The sequence below is a fragment of the Lissotriton vulgaris genome, chromosome 3_1 (genome assembly GCF_964263255.1).
Source record: "Lissotriton vulgaris chromosome 3_1, aLisVul1.2, whole genome shotgun sequence".
Taxonomy (NCBI): Eukaryota; Metazoa; Chordata; class Amphibia; order Caudata; family Salamandridae; genus Lissotriton; species Lissotriton vulgaris.
This window is the reverse complement of record NC_141689.1, coordinates 797,224,005-797,245,847: the sequence shown is the minus strand read 5'-3', so window position 1 is coordinate 797,245,847 and position 21,843 is coordinate 797,224,005. Positions and strand designations below refer to the sequence as shown.

General features: G+C 43.7%; 1 protein-coding gene across 1 annotated transcript in view; it reads right to left on the bottom strand.

The window, feature by feature from the left end:
* Window positions 1-702: 702 nt before the first annotated feature.
* The window catches only part of CCDC192 (coiled-coil domain containing 192), a 937,988-nt gene continuing 916,847 nt past the window's right edge, over window positions 703-21,843 (bottom strand). The window contains exon 7 of the mRNA XM_086963041.1: window positions 703-1,820. Coding sequence (XP_086819167.1) covers window positions 835-1,820 — 986 coding nt within the window. The 3' untranslated portion in view covers window positions 703-834. The remainder of the gene's footprint in view (window positions 1,821-21,843) is intronic.

The window sequence follows — 21,843 nt, the reverse complement described above, 5'->3', positions numbered from 1 at the left end:
AAAATCGCTTAAATTCTCAAACAACAGAAATGTGCAAGTTATGGTTAGCCCCACAATCAATAACTGAAACAACAGTCATGCAAACCATAACACACACACTAAATGCAGTGCATGCAGTGCTCTTTACCTCAGCCTTAATGGTACAATTGCAATTACAAATGTCATAAATGATCTTATAGATCAGATTACTTATCACATTACTATTAACACTTGAAGTGGGAATTGTGAATATTATATCATTTATTGGTTTGAGTGTGTGTTGTAATTTAATGATGTTGTGCCTTTGGTCAGGCAAAGTGGGTGTAGGCTGGAAGGACTTCGGCCATGTCTTACATCTAACCCACCAATTGAGTTCATCCTCCAGGGCACAGCTGTTATTTTTTTTAAACATGTTATACCCAATCCTATCTATACCTTCACACACACAAACATGTTTACAGCATTCTGTACAAGGGTAGGCCGTTTACAACTGCCAATTACCAATGAGGATGTTATAATGAAGACCATTACTCAGAAACAGCACCATGTGCATTCAGTCAAACTCTTTTCTATTACCCTTAACAACAGAAGAAATACATTCTTCTGTTCACTCAGTCACAATCAACTCAATGCATAACAAATGAATAATTGAGCATTCAAGTAATCAGTGAATCATTAGTAGAAATGAAACAGCTTTATTTAATACTGTGTTATGTAATTCACTTTTAACTACTGCCAAATCTTGTAGCTAAATATACACCTCAGATATAACATAACAAAAATTGTAAGCCAGAATAGTAAGTCTGAGATTTTGGTCTACTAATTACTGGAAATATTTAAAATTGACAGTGAGACCTAAAATAAGTCTTCATCATCCAATTTAATATATTCTTCATTCTCAATATGATCAGAACCAAAAAGGAAGACCTCATTTACTGAATCTTGTGTGTCTTCATGAGATTCTGATGGAGAAGGTGAAGCTTTTTCTGACAACCTTGGTGGTGTGGGCATTGTTTTACTGCCTGCGCTGTTACTAAGCAAACTGGGATCAGGGGAAGGTGTATTTTGTGTCCCTTCATTTGATGAATTTTCATTGCTAATTTGGTTGAGTAATTTTTCGAGCTCTGCATTAGAATCATCCCTATTATTGTCTTCAGAATCCTTATTTGATTGTTGCTCTATGCATTCCTGAACCAAAGCTGCTTCTTCCAGATTCTGTGCACTATCTGCATCTTCATTGTATTCTGATTTCTGATTGAATTCAGAATCTACATCTTGTTTGAAGTCTACATCACTTTTTGAAGGGGATTTACAATAATCATCCCCAATAAGTTTAGAGTCCTGAGAGATGCCAGTTTCTATACCCTTTTCATATTTCTTATTGATATCAGCATTCTCAAGATGCTCGAATGTTGTAGGGGTGTCAGGATCAACACTGTGTTCGAGCGTAGAAGCGGTGTAAACATCTGCAGATTGTTTGAATTCATTGGGAGCTTCCACATTCATGATGTGTTGATAATCTTGTGCATGCGCAGATTCTGAGATGTAGTTATGCTCCTGAGAGTGGTCAGCAAGACTATGCTGGTCTTCTGAAGTGTTATCCGCATTCACAAGATTTTTGAATTCTTTAGGAGTAATAGGAGTCACACTGCGCCTGGAAAGGCATTCAACTTCAAGATGATTTATTTTCGCATCTCTAGACTGTAGAATTGATTCCAGCTGCTGTATTTTCTCCTGCTGGACTGAAAGTTGACTAGACAACTCCACTATCAAAATGTGTCTTGCGCTGTCCGGAGTGATATGTTCCGAATCCCCACTGGGGGTCTTTGGAGTACTTTCTTCTAAAAAACAAGAGAAAAAAGAGGATACATCAAATACAAGAGATAACTATGATGTGGGTATAAGACTTCTGAAATGTGATCTGCCTTATCATAACGTGAAATTAAACAAAGCGCTTACTATCACAGTTCAAAGACTACTGTACAGGAGTTGCTACTGAAAGCTGTGTGTGATAAGGTCATTAAGTAGTAATAAATGGGGGCATATCTGACAGTAAAACATTGCAAATGTCACTTAAACCCCATGCTGGGCCTACAGAATCCATTAATGTTTAAAGCAGAGTTGATCCCCCTGACACTGCCCTGACAATGGACTGGTGTAGGTGTAGAGGAAAGAGGCCCTATATCAAGTCAAGGAACTGATTTCACTTTGAAAGGATATTTGGGGAACTAGTCTTATGGTTTAGTATTTGTTTATATTGCTCACTCAGATGTAACTTGAGTACGTTTGCAAACAGTCAACAATTATTTGCTTCTGTGTTGGTGAGTCTACGGTTACATAAAGAATTCCATGTATATGGACACCTTGGTGAGACCCACTGCATTCACTTCAGTGATACTAATCAAACCCCCATATAGAATATCAGCATGGAATATCAGGGGACTGAATTCAAAGCGTTCTGCTTGGCGAGTTGGAATGTCTAGATTGCATTTCTGCAGAAGAGCAACCTTGTACAGGATGAAGTTCACAGACTGCAGCGCCAATGACAAATATTTAGTACTGAGTACTCAGCGTTTGCGAGTGGGGCCTTGAAAGTGAATTGTAAATGTAATTGAATTTATATAGCATTTACTAGCTGTGATGAGGCATTGAAGCTCTTTTCCATGAGTCGCACGCTACTCCAGATCTCAAAAGGATTAGTGGTGAATTAGTATAGGGAAATATTAACTAATTTGAGAAGTAGACATGTGAGTCTGTTGGTTGGATTGAAAGGATAAAGGAGGGACAGAAGAGTCTATACGATGTGTATTGGGGGATAATACTACTGTAGGAAGTTTGGGATGAGTAAAGGAGAGATGGAGAAGGAAGAGTCTCCAGAAATGGATTGGGCAGATCATAGTAGTAAATGAGGTCTCAGATGAGTTTAAGGAGGAATACCTGAGGCAGATTTTAGAAGTAAAATGAGGTTTGAGGTGATGCAAGGAGGGATAGAAGAGGATAAAGTCTAGAAAATGTTAGTTTGGAGATCATAGTAGTGGAAAGAAGTTTGGGATGAGTCAGAGGGTGGAGGTAGAGTATATATTTAGAGAGGTGTAAGGTGAAACAAATAGTATTGCATTGGAGAAACTCTTTTTGTTACATTAGGAGTAAAGTATAGATACATAAGCCCATGGATGGCATACGTGTATTAGAAAGGTAATATATCAGTATGTTGTGACTAATAAACTCAGACTTTCAAGTGATGCTATACTTTAAGATGATTTATTTATGTTGTTTTATTCATTTATTTGATTTTTTCTTAAATATTTTTTGTCTCATTTGATGTGGAGAGTTCACTTATTGATGATGAAAGTCAGTAAGTGTTGCTCAGAGGCATGTTAGCAGGGAAACCAATGGTACTAGGAAGTTATTTATTCAAAGACTATGGGACACCAAGAGCAGCTTATCAGTGCTATGGCCAAAGGTGGCCTGTATAGCTCTCTGCCCGGAGAAAACATTTGATCCTTAAATTGGGTATATACGCACAGAATGTTCCAAATACGTTGATATGGCACATATATGCATCATTGGATACTATACTTGCCAGACCGCTGGCATTAAAACTAGACAAAGTATCTCAGATTCATGTATCATTGGCAGGGGTACTCAGCAGCATGCCCTATTTTGCCTTTAATGTTTAGCCACTGTACCGCTGGCTACCCGATTTCAGCATCTGCAAATTCACTGAGAGGTGCAGTTGCATGATGATATACATGTGGTCTTCCTTTATGCTGAAAATGTCCTGAAATACAGGGGAGATATCACGGAAGACCTTGCAGTCATAGCCCAAATTCTTGACATATTTGTGGTAATTTCTGGTGTTAATTGGACAAAATCCTGATTTTTTTCTCTTGAACACAGAGTTTAATCGAACCTACATAGACTGTCTTGGAGGGCAGGCTAGCATGAGAAGCTCAACATTTCGATATCTGGTAATAAATATTTATCATACTGCAGAGGATATCCGGTATAGCAATTTCGGTATGGCGGTACAGAGTCCTAGATTGCAAATTGCATTTTGGACTTGTTACAGTTGTCTGTCATGGGTTGAGTAGTGCCCATTAAAAGGTGCTTCTTCCACGTTTACTATATTAATTTATGAACCTTCCTCTTAATCTACCCCTCTTACTTTTTCAAAGACCTAAATCAGATCCTTGGTAGGTTAGTATGGCCTGGAGGTCGGCGTTGAGTTGTTATCTCAATGCTGTCCATATGAGTGGGAGGATTGGGACTCTCAGATCTGTACATATATTACCTAGCTGCAGTGGTAAAGTGAGTATCCAAATGGCTATCCGGTTATTCATTGGGAGAAATGGGCTTCCCAGAAGAAAAATATGTTGATGGTACTTTGCAAAAAGTCATGCTCCTTCTGAGAAGGCTACTTATTCAACCATTTACTATACTACGGACAGCATTTGCCTGCCTGAAATGTGGCTATGCAATTGCCAAACATATACTTCTCTATCCCTCAACTACTCCAGTAATTGGTCTTCCCATGCTCACAAGAGGGCTGAGTGAACACCAGCTCAAGCTATGGACTGAGAGGAGGGTGGTGACGGTTGGGGATTAATAATGGACCCCGACTGGACTTTGATACATTCATAGAAGACTTCCATATTCCCAAGGAACAGTTCCTTCTTTATGGACAGATTGCGGGAGTTGTGGCATATTGGACCATCAGAAACACCTGTACATTAAGTTACTCAAACATTACACACCATGGTAACGAGAAGAGATTAATTTGATGGGTATGCAGTTAGAGCCTTGGATGCACTTTTATTGTTTGCTTCAAATTGGGTTAGAAACCTGTAAAAGAACTATTAGCTCTCTAAAGCAAAATGACTATCCATCGCCACTTATTCGGCAGGAGTTTGAGGGTATAGCAGGAGCAATAAGCTTCAAGTTGTAGAGAATAACTTTACCAGAAGACTATTGATAGTACCAAAAAGTGCACCCACAAACTTCTGCCACTCTGAATTAGGGCTGGATTTTCATAGAGGACAGTGTTGGCCTTGCTCTTCTGTTGTTATGGGTAAAGATTTGGCAATCTGAAGATTCTACTGTTGATAAGATTTCCTGGTTTCAATACCTGAAAGGTACACTGCTCGAAATCGAATTGCAGGACTTTTATGAAAACCCCAGAATATGACCTCAAAAGCCAAAGACAGCATTAAAATGGCCTTTTCTATCAGGGCCAACAATTGTCACCTGCAGTTGCAGGAACATGTTGGAATGATGTGCCCTGGGTGGATAGTACTATGGCTAATCATATACAATGTTACTTCATTTTCAGTAGTGACTCACAATACAGATTTTACTTGACAATGTTTTGGTTAGGCACAGTGCACTTTTTGGCAGCATTTCCACAACAAGTAGGTTGGTCAGATAAACTCATCCAATGTCCCTGTGACAACTTGTCCAAACAAAGCACAATGCACTTTACATTATTTTGTGCACTTTACCAAACAACAGAGCAAGATTTTTGCTTCTACTACTGGGAAAGCAATGCCCATGAACATACAAAAAAGGCATGCAATATTTGTACTCATTGGCCTCCATTGACATTCTATACAACGGTTTTAGGGTTGTTCTCCCTTTTATATTGCTGTGTACATGAATGGTTTGAATGCTGGGTGCGAGGATCCTCATTGTCAGAAGATTTTACCAAAACATTTTCATGATGATTTGAATCGATGGGAGATATTCAACAGTCTAAAGTTCCATAGTACAAAAAATCCATCTGTTCTGTAAAAAGACCAAAGCAGCATCTTTTTATTTTAGACATCCCATAGAGTCACTGAGCAGCCCTATATAGAAAGGTCAGGTGACATTGCGGACCCCTCAGGAGCACCTTTTCAAGGTTTCTCTAGTTGAGGTTTTGATCTTAGTTTTTGAGGCAGCATATTTTTAATTGATGTATTGCGACTGGAGTTTTCTTTTTACTACTTTATACTGCCATGGGATGCATTGTAAATCTATGAATTTTTACGTATTTAACATATTTTTGTACGGGAGCCAATATTTATAACGAATGCGCTACAATGCATTCCATTACAACGCGGTCATTACAACGACTGCAATGTTACAACGCGAACCATTACATTGCAAGTTGTTACAACAACTCGATGTATGGGGTAAATCCAACACCTTTGCAGCTGTTGCACAAACTGGACTAGGAATAGTAAATTATACTAACGGCTTGAAATGTAATGGTTCACGTTGTAACAACGCGGAAGTTGCAACGACTGCTTTGTAATGGAATACGTTGTAGCGCAATCGATGTAAAGACATATATATCTTTGTGCTGTGCACTTTACGGTATGTCAAACTGATATAAATTTGACTGTCTATACAGGGCACATCTACACCATAAAGACTTGACCGGCTTAAATTATGCACTCAATGGGAAGCTGATATTGCTAGATCGTTCAATGACTTAGACTACAAAAAGACACTCATTTACCTAAAAAAGGTATTGCACAATGCGCATTACAAATATATACAATTCAATATTCTAAGTAGAGCCTACCTAATATTCAGCAGCACTGTAAGAATCCACTTTAGGACAACTTCACAGTTCCTTCGATGCAGCACCGATGAGGCTCATTTTGTTCAATGATATTGGCCTCCAGATCATTGACACCCTATTTGGCTGGGTTTACCAATGTATTGACCCAAATCAGGGGATGCAATGAGTTTAATACATGGGGCCTGTGTGCAAGCCTATTTCCACATCCCAGGGTTCAAAAGGCATCAGGGACATTTGTAGACCTCGCATTACTTTTCGCAAACGCAAGTCACAATAATCTTACAATTAATGTAAAGTGGATCAAAGAGGAGAGTAAATACTTGTACAGAGAAGAGTGAGCAGCTCTGAGGAAGATGTTTATTTTACACAGCTGGGAAGCAATGTTGGGAACTTTAAACGCACATTCTAAAGATGAGAAATATCCCTGTAGATTCCAGATTACTAAAGTATGTGTTGATTACTTTGATGTAGATTATATACTGGCTCCTGTATAATTATTGGGTAATTATTGGAATGGCTTACTAGATCACCTGGAGGGATATTTAGCGTCATATCATCTTTATTTCAGCCTAGAATTGCCATAAAAGCACATACTAACAGAGAAGTCACACACAGAAGTAATCAAAATCACCATACAAAAGCAATAAAGGCAAAACCAGTTAAACCCATTACTTGCAAGTGATATACATACTTCAAATCATAGAAGGGAAGAAATGTGGATACGTTAATAATATACATAAAATACAATTAAAAAAGCATTGAATTACGAAGTGTAAAAATAAGCCTACCAGTAGACATATTTCTTGTGTAAATTATGACCGCAAATAAGCAAGAGCGGCTCTACAAATTTTTATCTTGGTCTTTCCTATTACTGGCATGAGCAAGTCCTTAGATAGTTCTCTATAATATCTGCAAAAGAACAAGACGTGCAACAGGGTTTGGTCAGGTATTTCATCACAAGGGCAGCAACTAATTGGGGTAGCATCATACTGACCAAGAGTGAAACACTGTTTCCATCTGACGGGACCCAGGTGAAATCTGGTACGAAATGATCTCTCCCATGGGTGGTTGATCCAATGCAAGTAAGACTTGGTCCTGGGGCACCTTTGAATCAGAAAAAGACTCTGAAGAAACCTAGACTGGACAGGGATAGCTCCCTGTCCCTTGCCCCTTTTAACAAAAAGTTGTCCTTTCCCCACCTCTTGTCCTCCTCCTTAATAAAGGTTGGGTCAATAAGGAGGCAAGCTCTTCCAAGACTAAGAAAATTGGTCTGTATATACTTTGTCCACGGTATTCAGGGACCAAGAGTGGTCGCCAGGCAGTCTTCAATCACCTCTCTGCAAAAAGAGGTCTGAAAGTTTCACCAAATACAACACCAGAGTAGATGAGGTGCTAATTTAATGTGATTATCCACATAATCCAGTCCAAACTCCTCATGCACCATAAAGTTGCAAGCGGGAACCCCCCTGAACCAAACAGAACACCCTATTTTCTTCAACCTGTAAGCTGCCTGTGTTTCTGCCATCCCAAATCCCTGCACCATATGTCAACACATTAAAAAGAGAGCTAATGGCACTTTGAAAATCTGGCACTCCTATTGACCATACATAAGGTCTAACTAAGATTATCATCAATCAAAAGTGATTCCTAAATTGGGAAAAGATTGCACTATTTCAATTCACTTAGCCTTGATGCTATGTATCTCATGTCTGCCATACTAGTGGAGAAGAGCTTAGTAGTATTCCAGAGAGAGCTGCATTTCAACCTTAATGTCAGGATGAGATACAGGAACAATGGTGAATGCTCAGATTTCAGTCTACAGTGGGGTGTTTGGCAGGGGTGTGTGCTGGCCAATTCTTTATCTACTTTACACTAATAAGTTAGAGTGTGCCTTGCTAGGTGCTGGAGGAGAAGTTCCTAAAATTGAGAACAGATTGGTGTCAGCACCCCTCTATGCCGACGATTCAGTCTTGTTAACTAGAACCTCGAATGAACTTAAGGCTCTCATTGACACCTATTTGATTTTCATGGTGAGCCTCAACCTGGAAACCAATAAATCCAATACTTTTATAATGGGCTGTTGACCCACGAATGTGAAGACCTAAATCCCACAGCTTGGATCTGTTAATGCTATCAATAGTGCTAGACAGATCCACAAATGCAAGGTGAATGGGGCTTTGCTTAATCAATTTATACTTGCAGATCATGCGGTGCATGTTGTGAAATTGCTCGATGGTACCCAAGCCTGGTCGCAAGCCGAAGTGGATCCAAGAAAGTACATTATTTTCACTGATCTTGAGTTCCAACCTATCGAGGATGATACATTCCTCTATCTTGACAGAGGAATCTGGCAGGAAAATTGAATGGTAGCAGGCCGGATAATGCCTATTCCCTTTCTTAAAAACTGGTACGATGATTGCAGACTTCCAGGATTCAGAGAACCTCACCAAACAGGAAGATTTAAAAAGATTTGTAAACTAGGTGCGGGAGGACAGAAGTTAACATTATCCTTGAACAAGTCCATTTGGACACTAGCAGGGCTCTGCAGGATAGCCATTGTAACCTCTTCCAGCGAAAAGGAGATTTCTATAGGGAATTTAGTTAGGGTGGGTTCCGACCCACTATGGGCACTGTCCTCAGGGCAAATATCTGCCTATAATAGTTCACCCAGCACCATGGAGCAATAATAAAATTAAGGGCCTGCTTGGATGCGACAGTATGGGAATAATTATTGACCAAGTTCCAGAATGACCTGTAGTCTTTGAGGGTGCATGCCTGAACTAGACATTCCCAATGCAAGCTTCTCATCTCAGCTTTCCTCGCAACCAAAGCTGTGTATATTCTTTCCTGCCATTGGCAGTTTCCTCCCTTTCTTTTGTGTTTTCCTTAGTGTAAGGTGTAGTTTCCTACACATCATTCTACAAACATTATCAAACCATGGTGCCACACCCACATCATTAGCTTTAACCTTCTTTGTAAGGGTCATTTTTATTGCAGATCCCAAGGACACAAAGGGGTGAACTACCAATTGCATGTCAGCTTCTAAGGAAGACAGCACAGGATACAGGTGTAATTGCTGGTTACAAGCTTTGCAAAGACGCGGGCAATATCGGTAGTCGTCAGCACCCGTCTACTCAAATTATCCTTTACACTTAACCCAGACTTAGCCTCTGTGACACACTTTGAACTTCCACTAATTGAAAGAGACGTGGAGAGGATTGTGGTCAGTGAAGACACTAGTAATAACTCCATCGCCAACAACTCTGGTGGACAAGTTTCACGAGACAAAGACATAATTCATCATTGAACACTGGCCTCTTCTAGTAAAAGTGGCTACCCTGTCAGGCCCATCATCAAAAGAGTCAAAAGCTTTACACAAACAAGTTGATTAACAAGCATAGGGTAGAGTATTTCACCCCTAGCATTGTGGCCCAGACATGAGCATTGACACCAGAACAGGGTCAGAGGGTTGAAAGTCGGCAAGGCACGCAGTTTCCCCCAGCTTCACTGTGAAATCTCCTACTACCAGCAAATTAAATCTTTCTCCTAGACATGGAGGGCTAGTATACAAGGAATCAATAAAAGAAAGAGCCATGAAATTCTTGTTGGTCCTAGAGCAAAAGTAATCGTTATAGAAGTTCACAACAAAGAACCCAAAACATGGTGCTCATTTTAAATGGAAAACCTGAAAGAGTCTACTTCCTGTTTTTTTCTTTTTTTATAATTAAACTCTTTATTGAAATATATAAAACCAATCCAATGGTTGCAGAATTCAAGAATGTATATATGGGTAGTTACAGTAGACTATCACAGTGCAAGAAGGGAAATGTACGCCAACATCAGCCATTGCATAGTAAATACAAACCAAAGATAAGAGGAAGTGAAAAAAAGGACTTCCACTTTATGTGAACAACAATATAGATGATCTGGGTGGCATGTATAATGATTATCATATTCTGTAATAATAATGCTGCGGTCATAGAGCAAAATGTCTCAATGAAGCATGTTTCATGCAAGTAATGAGACTAATGCAGTCCTGCAGGTTCGACAGTGGATCTCTCATCTGTGTCTGCGTCTGCACAGTTATGAAGATAAGCCTCTAATGCTCTGATGGGTGTAGCGTGGAGGGCCAGGGAGGTAAGGCCTATGCAGCGCTTAAATTAGTAGATGTCCACAGAGTGATAACTTGCTGGCGGGAAGATTCTGAGTGGTCTCCCACCGTTTATTTAACTCGTCAGGTGGAGCCCACCCCAGGAGTGCATGCCTGAGACAATGTATGGGAAATCCCGGGTGGCTCTCTACATCCCTCCTTTTCTTTAGTGGTTGTCACCATAGTCTGCATGCTTAAGGGAATGTGCATACAAAGTCCTTCCACTTCTGACTAGGAGACCATACTTCTGGCTCCGGGAGTTGGAAATGGCCACTGCATCCATCTGGGTGTGCGGGGGATTTTGAACAATGATATTATGGCTGTGACTTTGAGCGGCAGCCACCGCTTCTCCACTTGCAGCCTGTAGGTGTCTCGGTGGGGAGGCCACAGTTCTGGTGAGCCGGTGGGTGGGAGATACTGAGCTCCATCCTGATCTTCTGCCTCCTCGTCCGGCCTGTAAGCTCTCTTAAAACATGAGACATTCTTTTAATTTCAACAAGTTTTATTTATTTTATACAAGATTATATTAGCAATTCTGTTACAGGGTTAGCATAGGTTGTACAAAGTGCATCGTGTACATCAGTATATTGAGACGTTATATCACGTTTGTTTAGCTAATCCCACATGACGCTAGTTAGAGAAAAAGAGAGAGAGGCAGGTAGAAAAAGACAGAGAAACACGGGGGAAAAGAAGAGGTAGGATACAGGTAAGAAGAATTACATTTCTTATCAATTACAGCTGACATTCTGTGGGGATGTTGGCACACATGTAGGCCAGAGTTGGTGGGGCTCCCCCCTTGCGGCCGGCCCGAGAGGGCGACATTGGTTGAGACCAGTTAAGTACGTTTTGTCTGGGAAGTGCGTTCATAAGGGGTACCAAGTTGTATACCGCCGGTATCTAATTTTCATGGAGGTTCATGGGAGTCTAGGTACGTGTCAAGAGATTTCCACATCTTTCTGAATGCCGCTTCCCAGGGTGAGTTCTGCAGTGCAATGTTGTCCGCACCTCTGAGATGGGTGATCCAGTTGATCCAGCCTTTGTAAGACGTTTTACTTGTGTCTTTCCAATTGGCGAGGACCATTTTCACTGCTGCTGTCAGTAGCAGGTCCAGTAGGTCTTTATTGGGATCAGATCTCAAGTCTGTGCACATAAATGCCATGGTAAGGGTGGAAAAATCTTTTATTAGCGTACAGTCAAACACATCATTTATAAACACAAAGATTTTCTCCCAGAATGTTTTCAGTGTTGGGCAGATAAGGTCTGCTAAATCCCCAGTTTCCTTGTTACAGTTCCAACATAACGCATCATCGCTGAGGCCTGATGAGAATAAAAAGGCAGGGGTCAAAAAAACCTTGTGTGTCAGCCCAAATTTTGCTTGTGAGAGCACCGGGGAGATCTTATTACGTGAGGCCGAGCTCCATAGTGTGGCCCATTCTTGTTTGTTATGTGTGGCTTTCGTTTGTTTATCCCAATAGGCAACCGTCTTATCGTTAAGTTTAGAGGATTTTGGGCGGAAGGGTTTGTAGAGCTGTGAGACCTGGTGCCCCATTTTATTAATGTTCAACACAAACCAGGAGATTGATGGTTTTAGAGGTGGATAATTTGGTTTTTGACAAGGCCGTTCATATTTTCAAAAAGGTGGCCATGCCAAGAAAGCTGCAGACCCCTGTGAGAGATTTCGTGGTGATAGCCACTCGGATGGCCATCGCCTTCTTGGGGTCCACTCTCAGACCTTCTCTGGTGAAGATGTAACCAAAGAAGTCAACTGACTCTTGGTAAAAGGAACACTTGGCCTTGTGGAGGGTCAGTGCGCAGTTTTGTAGCCGCTGGAGGGTGGCATGGAGGTGGGTGTGATGTTCTTCCAGGGTGTTGTCACTCAGGTTTATGACGCCTTGCAGACCGGACAGTGTATCCTGGATGGCTTTTTGGAACACCTGGCTGCAGATGATACCCCGAAACCCAGTCTTTTGCACCTCCGAAGGCCAACGTGTGTTGAGAACGTGGTGATGTACCTGCTCTCAAGCTCCAGTTCCAGCTGATGGTACCCCACATTCAGGTCCAGCTTAGAGAATCACTTGGCACCATTCATGTCCACCACAATGTCATCCATGGTGGGTGTGAGATGCCATTCCCTCTTGACTGCCACATTTGGGAGCCTCATGTCCACGCACAGTCGAATGGCACCTGGCTGTTTCGGCTTGGTGGCTATGACCAATGGTGGGGGCGGATACCTTTTCGATTACGTTGAGGTCCTCAAATTTCTTTAGTTCCGCCTCTACTTGCGGGTGGAGGTTGAACTGCACCCTCCATTGTCTTAGGGCCTTCAGCCTCACGGTGGGGTCAATATGGAGCTTGAACTGCTTCCCTTTTAGCTTGCCGAGCCCTGCGAACAGCACCGGTAAATCGTGCAAGATGGAGTCAGCATGAGAGTCGTGGGCCTAATGAGCAAAGAAAACCAGACCGAGGTCTTCTGCAGTGTGGCAACTGAGTAGGGTGCCTTTCCTCCCTTCTATGATGTGGAAGCAGGCCTTCGTGATGTGTCCATCACTAGTGACTTCAGCCTCGATGTCCCTCCATATGTGTCGACCCTGGCCCTGGTTGATGCGAGAGGGCGTCGTGGCGACAGCTGCTCCTATTGCTCCGAATCCATGACATTAACCGATGCGCCTGTGTCGATGAGTGCCTGAACTGCTGAGCCTCCGACCAAGCCAGAGCACATCGGTGGTGGCCTTTGGTGTTTGTCTGACCTGCTGATGAAAGATATGACAAACACCTTGTCGTCATCTTCCTCAAGCGTGAGGCAGTGCCCATGCGTCCCTCCATCATCTTGTGACTGTGTACCATCGAGTGATGTCTGGCTAGACATTGTGTTATTCCTCGAGGGCTGGGGAAAGTCCGTTGAGACCGGTTGCTTCTACACACTTTGGCAAAGTAGTTTACTTTTCTGCAGCGGGAGCACATTTTCCCCTTTGCTCCGCACACCGCTGTTGACGGGTGTTCTACTGCGCAGTTGCCGCACGCTCAACTTGTAGACGGCAACGGTGCAGGGTGGGCTGTATTCGGGCGCCGTTGTATGGCCTCGACCCTCTCTTCCTTGATGGTCGTGTAGTTCAGCGGGGCAGGCGCAGTGGTGGTCCTCTGCAGGGCGGCTTCCATTTCACCCGCCCGGGCATCTGAAAGTTTGTGACACCTGGCGAGGAAGAGAATCTCGTCCAGGGAGATCCCAGGTTGATGAAGGATCAGTTTCCCACAGCAGCGCCGAGCGGCACCCTTGGATGGCCTGGCCGTGTATTTCTTCTCTCTGGTTTGCGAACACGCACAAGCTTGCCAACCTTCGCAGCCACGCGTAGAACACGTCCATAGACTAGGTGTCAGATTACGACGCTTGTCTGAATTTGAAACGTTCGAAACCAGGGTTGAGTTGTGGGTCAAAATGCCTGTCGAGCGCGGCGCCTCATAGTCGTCCTCGTCACCTGTGTCAGGCAGCGTCTCAAAAAGATAGTGGATTTCTGCATCGCCATAGTATATGAGCAGCGATCTTTTTACTGTGCTGTCCGTCTCTCTGGTGCCCCTGAAATAGTGGTTCAGTCATCCAATCCACGCTCTCCACCGTGGGGCCGCCATGGCTGGGTCGGCAGTTAGGCTGAAAGGCTCCAGCGGGACCAAAACCACGTGGCCATGGCTTGGGACGTTGGTGCCCCGCTGCTGATCGCCAGCATCGGTCGGCGGGCCTGAGCACCCACTTGCGGCTGCGTGTTCATGTTGGTGGCGGGCACATGCACCAACGTGGCGGCCAGTCCCCTTTCATGTGTTTCTTCCCTTTCCCTTGGGTGCATCACCCACTGGTGGGCGAGCATTGCAGCACGTTGCTGGCCAGCTTGCTCAGACTTAGCTTGCGGGAACTTGTGTGCTATGTTGGGGCCTATTACAGTCCAGGTGAATTGTCCCCATGTGGGCGCAGAGATGGCGCTGGCAGCCTTGGCCTGCAAGCTATTCGCAGGTAAGTAGTTACTCCATGCAGGTGGGGGGGACTCCTGATTGGGCAGCTCTGTGCCACACTTTCACAAATTTCCTCCCTTGTTGTGCAATTTTTCTTGTCAACTGTTCACAAGTGTCCACCCTGTTCCTCCGTTATTCCCTTAGTGCCGTTACTTCTGTATTCCAGGCTGTGTTGGGACATCCAGACTTTGTACTCCCCTCTGTGGGGGTGTGCCGGCTGGGCCGAGTAGCAAGATGGTACATGTGTAGCAGCACGTGAGGTGTGCAGACCCCAGGGGATATTATTCCGAAGCACTCACCTGCTGGTAGTCTGATGGGGCTTGCAGTTCCAGCTGCTGCCATGTAAGCGCTAGTCTTGAGCGCGATCCTCCAACGAGATGCCAGGATGTGCCGGACGGCGCCAGATGCAGGCAGCAGAGGCCTCTCGGCTGCCTGGGGTAGGCACTCTGCAGGCAGCAGTGTTTGAGCGTTGTTGACAGCCACACACAGACTTCCTCACCAGAACACAGTGCTGATGCAGGGGTTGGCACCCTGCGGGCCACCGAACTCAAGCGGTGGCCACATGCAAACCTCCAGTCCAGGAATTGGTGCCCGTGTTGGGATGGGCTCCCTGCGAGTTGCGGTTCTTGCGCCGCAGAAATGGCTGGGCGCAGACTCCTGCTCCTTGGGTGCACGACAGTGCAGCCACCTCCTCCAGGCAAACGACCCAAGGCAGCAGAAGGCGAGTGGAGTAAGTAGCGGAGGCAGTGCCCCTCGGGAACAGGAGCGCCACGGGCCCCGCCAGAGGTGAGACCGCGCACCGGGGTTCAGACTGGCCTTGTCACCATTGTAGAGCAACGGGGCCACAAGGGTAAGGCCTATGCAGCACTTAAATCAGTAGATGTCCACACAGTGGTAACTTACTGGCAGGAAGACCCGGAGTGGTCTCCCACCGTTTATTTATCTCCTCAGGTCAAGCCCCCCGAGGAGTGCATGCATGAGACAAGGAATGGGAGAGCTCTCTACAATGGGGACCAGATATCTTCGGGATGGGATTGTACAGGCCTAAATTCCCAGAAAGTGGTGATCTGTTCCTGACAGTATGTGGCATCTTGAAGCCAATCAGCTACCATTGGCAGCGATCATTGCACCCACCTCATTGCCACCCTGTGCTTAGCTAACAAAATGTGGAGCGCTGTTAATTTACGTTCTTAGGTGGCACCTTCCGGACATATTGCAATAGCGCTACACAGGGGGAGTGCTCGAGGAGTGTACCAGTAATATACACGTAAAAATGTCTTCACAATACTCAGAAACGCCAGGGTAAATCAAAGCAAGCTGCCGAAAGTCTGCAATGGGGAAGTGGCAGCAATTGCTGCGTGTGTCCGTGCTCAGACCCATCCTGGCCAATCTTACTGGGGTATGATATAGTCTGTGAATAAATGTGAAGTGGAGGAGGCAGAGGCGATAGTTAGGGTATAGAGTGCACGACTGAGTGCAGCAGTATTGCCATTGTGCGTCCGTCAGTGGGTACGTAAGGTGAGCGTCCCATGCACCTCTGCCATTAGGAATACGGATGGGAGCTGAGTTTGGCATGGCAGCATATAGTTTTTTGACAAGTCTCTGAGGCGATAGTGAGGTCAAAAACATCTCCACTCAGCACTTGGAATGTTGGTAGGGCCGACTGGAAGGCGGTGTGTAACGCACAAATAGCGGCGCATAATTGGTGACATGTAAATGTATCGAAGAACATAAAATTATCGCTCTATAAGGATTCCTGTGATGTAATAAACAAGCCATCAGGATAAATGTCCCCCATATTCATGAGATTAAGTTGGCGTAGTCTAGCCCTCGTTCCAGAGTCCATCGTGATGGGTAGCAAGAGATTTCCCAAAAGTGGACCAGATGGAGCAAAAAGATTTTCAATATGAGCTATACGTCTCAATTCATCCCATGCCCATACAGTACATGCCACTGTATCAACATGCTTTCGCTGACTCACGGAAGGCAGAAAGAGTGCCAACTGCAATGGACAAGGAGCAACGATATCACATTCGGCAGCAGTGTGCGCCATTCCAATATGGCCGCCTTATTCTCCTTCCGATATCAGCCTCGCAATGGCTAGTGCACCAGCTTCCGTAGTCTCTCCTCTCTTTCTATACTCATCCTAATCATAAATACGTTACCCGCGAGATACAGAGACAGCGAACCTCGCCAGACCCCTGCCTTGTCAGCCATCGAGATGTTGCTCTATATGTAAGTAACCGCCCGTTTCAAGATTCTCCTACCCGAGTGTTCTATTCTGTCCTGATACTGACTCCACCGTTTTCTCGCAGATTCTTGCATTTGCAATCCGCGAACATCCTGCCTCGTCTATTTACACATGGTAAATATTGCTCAGTAAGAAACAATAGATATTATAGTTACACTATCAAGCTTTAATTTGGCACCACTCCATCCTTATACCTCTCCTTCCTCCCGTTCCATTATAGCTATCCCCGCATCAATTTCAATATGCATGCTGACATCGAGAAAAGACGATTAGCACGTCTAAATTCAAGTGGAGGTCTTTGCATTCGCCAACACTTTGCCTTGTTTATTTATATGTGGTAACAACGCTCAGTAAGTAACCACATGTACTAATGATATGCTACCAAGGTTCACTTCGGCACCACCCCACCCCGATACCTTTCTTTTTCTTCCGTCTTTTACAGCCATTCCCTCAACTATCCTTAACACGCATGCTGAAAACGAGCAAAGCCGATTATTACGCCAACGGCATAAGCTGTAAGTTATCATCTAACTTAGACCTTGCCTTAGCCCTGACAGAAGAAATGCATAAAGTATTTATTCTTCTCTCTGTTTCCATCAGCCTCCAGCGACCTACTAACGGCCCCCGGGCTTCAATCCTATTTAGACTGTTTCACCCGAGCACCAGGTAACCCAACAAGAATTATTCCCTAGCCTTCCCTTGTTTCTGGCCATGAAATCATCACTGCGCCGTAAAGCACGTTGTATGCAATATGTTCACAACATCACTGCGCCGTTTTTTTGTATTTTCCTCACTTGTAACAAAACACTCCCGATCCTTTAGAGAACACTTCACCACCATCACTCGAGTTTCTTATTGATAATTTGAAGCATGGTCCTTTGACTAAAACACCACGGTCCATAGATACCCTTCTCACCAGTGGGATGTATCGTTCAAAATGTGTTTCAACATCATGCCTAGCATTTTAACTCTTTTTTCCAAATGATTAGACAAACATGATTTACATTTTTGTCCTGATGATGATGCCCTGTATTTAAAGTGTGGCATCGAAACGTCGTCGACCAGTGAGCATCATATGTACCAAACATTGTTGTAACAAGCCTTTACAATGGTGTGTTTAAAATAGAATCAAGTCTGTATAACTGAATACTAGTACAGACTGCCTTGTACGTTTTTGTACATAATCTCCCTTCTTGTTTTGTCTTATACACCATGGGTCACGGGTTGTGCCCACTTGTCATTTTATGTTGATCTTTTGAGCTATTTTTAAAGATTTTGGAAAATAAAAAATTCTGTCCGGCTGGACAAAGGACATCCATGGTATTTTGTGTATGTCTATTGTTCTATGATTCAGATTAAGCTAGGGACCACTGTTCCTTAAAATGTATTCAATTGGAAACAGTCAAAAATGAGCAAACTGGGTTTGGGTGCTGAAATAATAGAGGTCAATGTCAGGGGCTCCATAAGCCACCCTGTTCGAAGGGGAGTGTCATAATTTCCCACAGTATTTAATGACAAACACCTCCCTCTGGAGTGACGAGGGAGGTGTTTGTGATTAAATACTCAACTACGTGTAGGTCCATTAAGAAGAGTATCCTAAACAGATGGGAGGTGATTGAACAAGAGACAGATTTCAAGACGGTCTTTGCGGGCAAACCACTGTTTGCCCACACCAGATCAAAAAATATAAAAGAAATTTTGAAACAGACACAGGTCAGAACAGGACACGTCAGACACAGAGGCATGGTGAAATGCCACAATTGTGGCCATTGCGGCAATGTCATGGTGGGGGACAGTTTCCAACACCCACACACAGGGAGACATATACAGCTAAGGCACACATCAGACTGTAACACAAGCATGGTTGTGTACGCTATCAAATGCCCTTTCGGGCTGGTATATGTGGGGAAAACCACCAGAAAATTAAAAGTCCGCATTACGGAACATAAAAGCATGATTAGAACCAGCAACTTGAAGTCTAATCTAGCCATGCACTGGAAAGACAGACAACATACCATACCTCAAATGCGATTTACAGTGTTAGAGAGTATAGACGTTCAGTCACATGCTGACACTAATCGCCTATTGTCCCAGAGAGAAACACATTGGATCCGTAGTTTGAACACGCTTGAACCTTGTGGGCTCAATGATAAAATCGAATTTATGTGTTTCCTGTAATGTATATTCACTATAATTGTCATCATGTAACTAACTTCATACAGCATGCAATGCCACTTTGTCATAACAAGGATTCATATGTGACTTATGTTATCTATCACATTGTTCAGATTTACCATTATTTTTGCATAATATTATTTTTGCATCACATTATATATCATATCATTATATTTTTTCTTGTTTTTCACATGTGGCACAACATCACCACAGATGACAACTCACAGCGTTTATCCCTTCTAACACCATTCCAAGATGGCGCCCGTTTCCACTTAGTGAGTCCGTTCTCGATATCTAACAGTTAGGCGGCGGTAGTTTTTTAAGACTTCATACTCCCTCCATAGCTTGCGCAAGACGACGAGAGAAGGGCGAAACCAGACCGCGTTAGGTAAGTGGTATTTCAGGGGCACGAGAGGGGAGACATATGAGCGAGTGGTTAGTAACGACATGCTATTCCCCATAGAGTACAAACTCACGGAGAATCTATTTGGAGCACCCCCGAGGGCCACCCAGCTGTAAGGGACCCGCCGAGGCTTCAGAGGTAGGCGATACCGCTTTTTGGGCAGGGGCAGGAAGGCATCTCCAAATACAAGGGAGGGATTATAACAACATCATATTACCTCTTGTACAGCACAGAACACGGGAGATTATTTCAACACCGAGCTTCATGATAGTGAATTCAGATACATGGGATACTCGCCAGACAAGACAGGTAGGCGATATTTTAACCACATAGCTTTTTACAAAATTCAATAATGTGGTTTATAGACGGTCATGAGATGTTTACTTATTTTTTCAGGAAGGTGATAAGCTCATCTTTTCGAGTTATCAATCACATTTGCTAATAGTCAGGTAGGCTGACATACAGTCAGTGCAGTTGTTGTATATATGGTCACTTTATGGTTTAGTAGTCTTACACATACAGACACCATGGGAAAGATAACAATGGGACTCGTTATGACAAACGGGCACTAGGTTTTGCATGTACACGAGGTGGAGATCTAGGCTCCCACAGTTTAAATTTTGATTATTGTCATTGTGTTGGCTTTATTTGTAGTATTCCCCTGATGAAGGTATCCCATACCGAAATGCATTGGGACTGACAAGCAAATGATGTTAAGAGGAACAAGTACATGATGTAATGTATTTTATGAAGACAGAACACAAAGAAAAAACTGGCATTAAAGCTACAAAGTGTTTCCATTGAATTGTTTTGATTTTTGACCCCAACACGAAGGGGCATGGACAATATTTCAGCAATGGGTGTTTAAAATTTGATTTATTGTTTAAATATTGAAATGTGGTGTCACATTTAAGTGTGGTTTACGGAGCACCCCACGGGGGCGTGTGCACAGTGCGTCGCTTTCAAACAGTCTCTGTTTGGTCATTTGATCAATCTGTACATGATGCCACTTGCCAAAGTGATCAGATCTTATGGTTTTTATGTCATATCCTATGCTGACGACACGCAGATCTTGGTCACTCTTGGACCAGACCCCGCAGAAACAAAGCAGCGCTTCAAAGAATGCATGTCCCACATTGACAGGTGGATGAGTACCAACCAACTTCAATTTAACGGAGGCAAGTCGGAGATTATGCTCATTGGTAAGGCTCAAGAGCACTGGCCCCACGACTGGTGGCCTCTTATCCTTGGCCCCTGTCCAACCTCCAAACTGACTGTAAGAAACCTAGGCTTCTATATGGATGACCAACTGCCTATGAAAAGTCAGACCAACCATATTATCTGTGCCTGTTTTGGAGTGAAGCGTGGCTTATCAAAGGACTTTAAATGGATTCCTATTGAGGCCATAAACCATTAGTCCAGGGACTGATAATAAATCGTATGGACTACGGAAATGCCCTGCTGTTCTCAATCAATGAAGGTCTTCTCAATAGACTTCAAATTTTGCAGAACACCGGGGCAAGGCTGGTCCTGAACCTTCCACCCAGATCTCCCTCTGCCCCCTGTCTGAGATCCTTACATTGGCTCTCGGTCAGAAAACAAATTCTATTCGAGATTGTTAGTCTGTCACACAAACACATGTATGGAAAAGGCCAGGGATACTGGTCCAAAAATCTATGCTGGTACCAGCCTCGCCGGGTGCTAAGATCTAGCAACAAATCATTGATCACACTCCTTAGAATTCGTACTGCCAGAAAAGGAGGCAGGTCTTTTTCCTTTCTCGCCCCATCATCCTGGAACAAAATTCCCTCAAACTTACATACCATCACTGAACACAACTGCTCTCGCAAGAAACTGAAGTCATGGCTATTTGACAACTAAGCAAGTATTCCATCAGAGCAGTCTGCAAGCGCCATGAGACTTCCGAGTGATATGTGCGCTTTACAAATGTCCCTGATTTGGGAACTGTATTTCAAGGTCTCTGATTTCATGTTCAAGGTGCTCCAAATCTCCACACAAAGCACGGATCACTCCTATCTGTTTAGCAATGCAAACTCCTCTAGTGACCACTTTGAAGGCCTCCCACAAAGCGGCCTTCATAACATCTGTCTTGTCATCAAACTCAAAATTGTTCAGTATTGCTACTCTAACTTCTTCCCTGAACACCTAGTCTTCCAAAGAGCCTGATGGAAGTCACCAGGCAAAGGCGTGGGGGGACCCACCTAGGTAGGATGGCCCGTGGTCTGACAGCGTGAGGTGGGAAACTCTTGCAGACCATGCTAAAAAATCTTGCATTACCAGCCAATAATCCAGCCTTG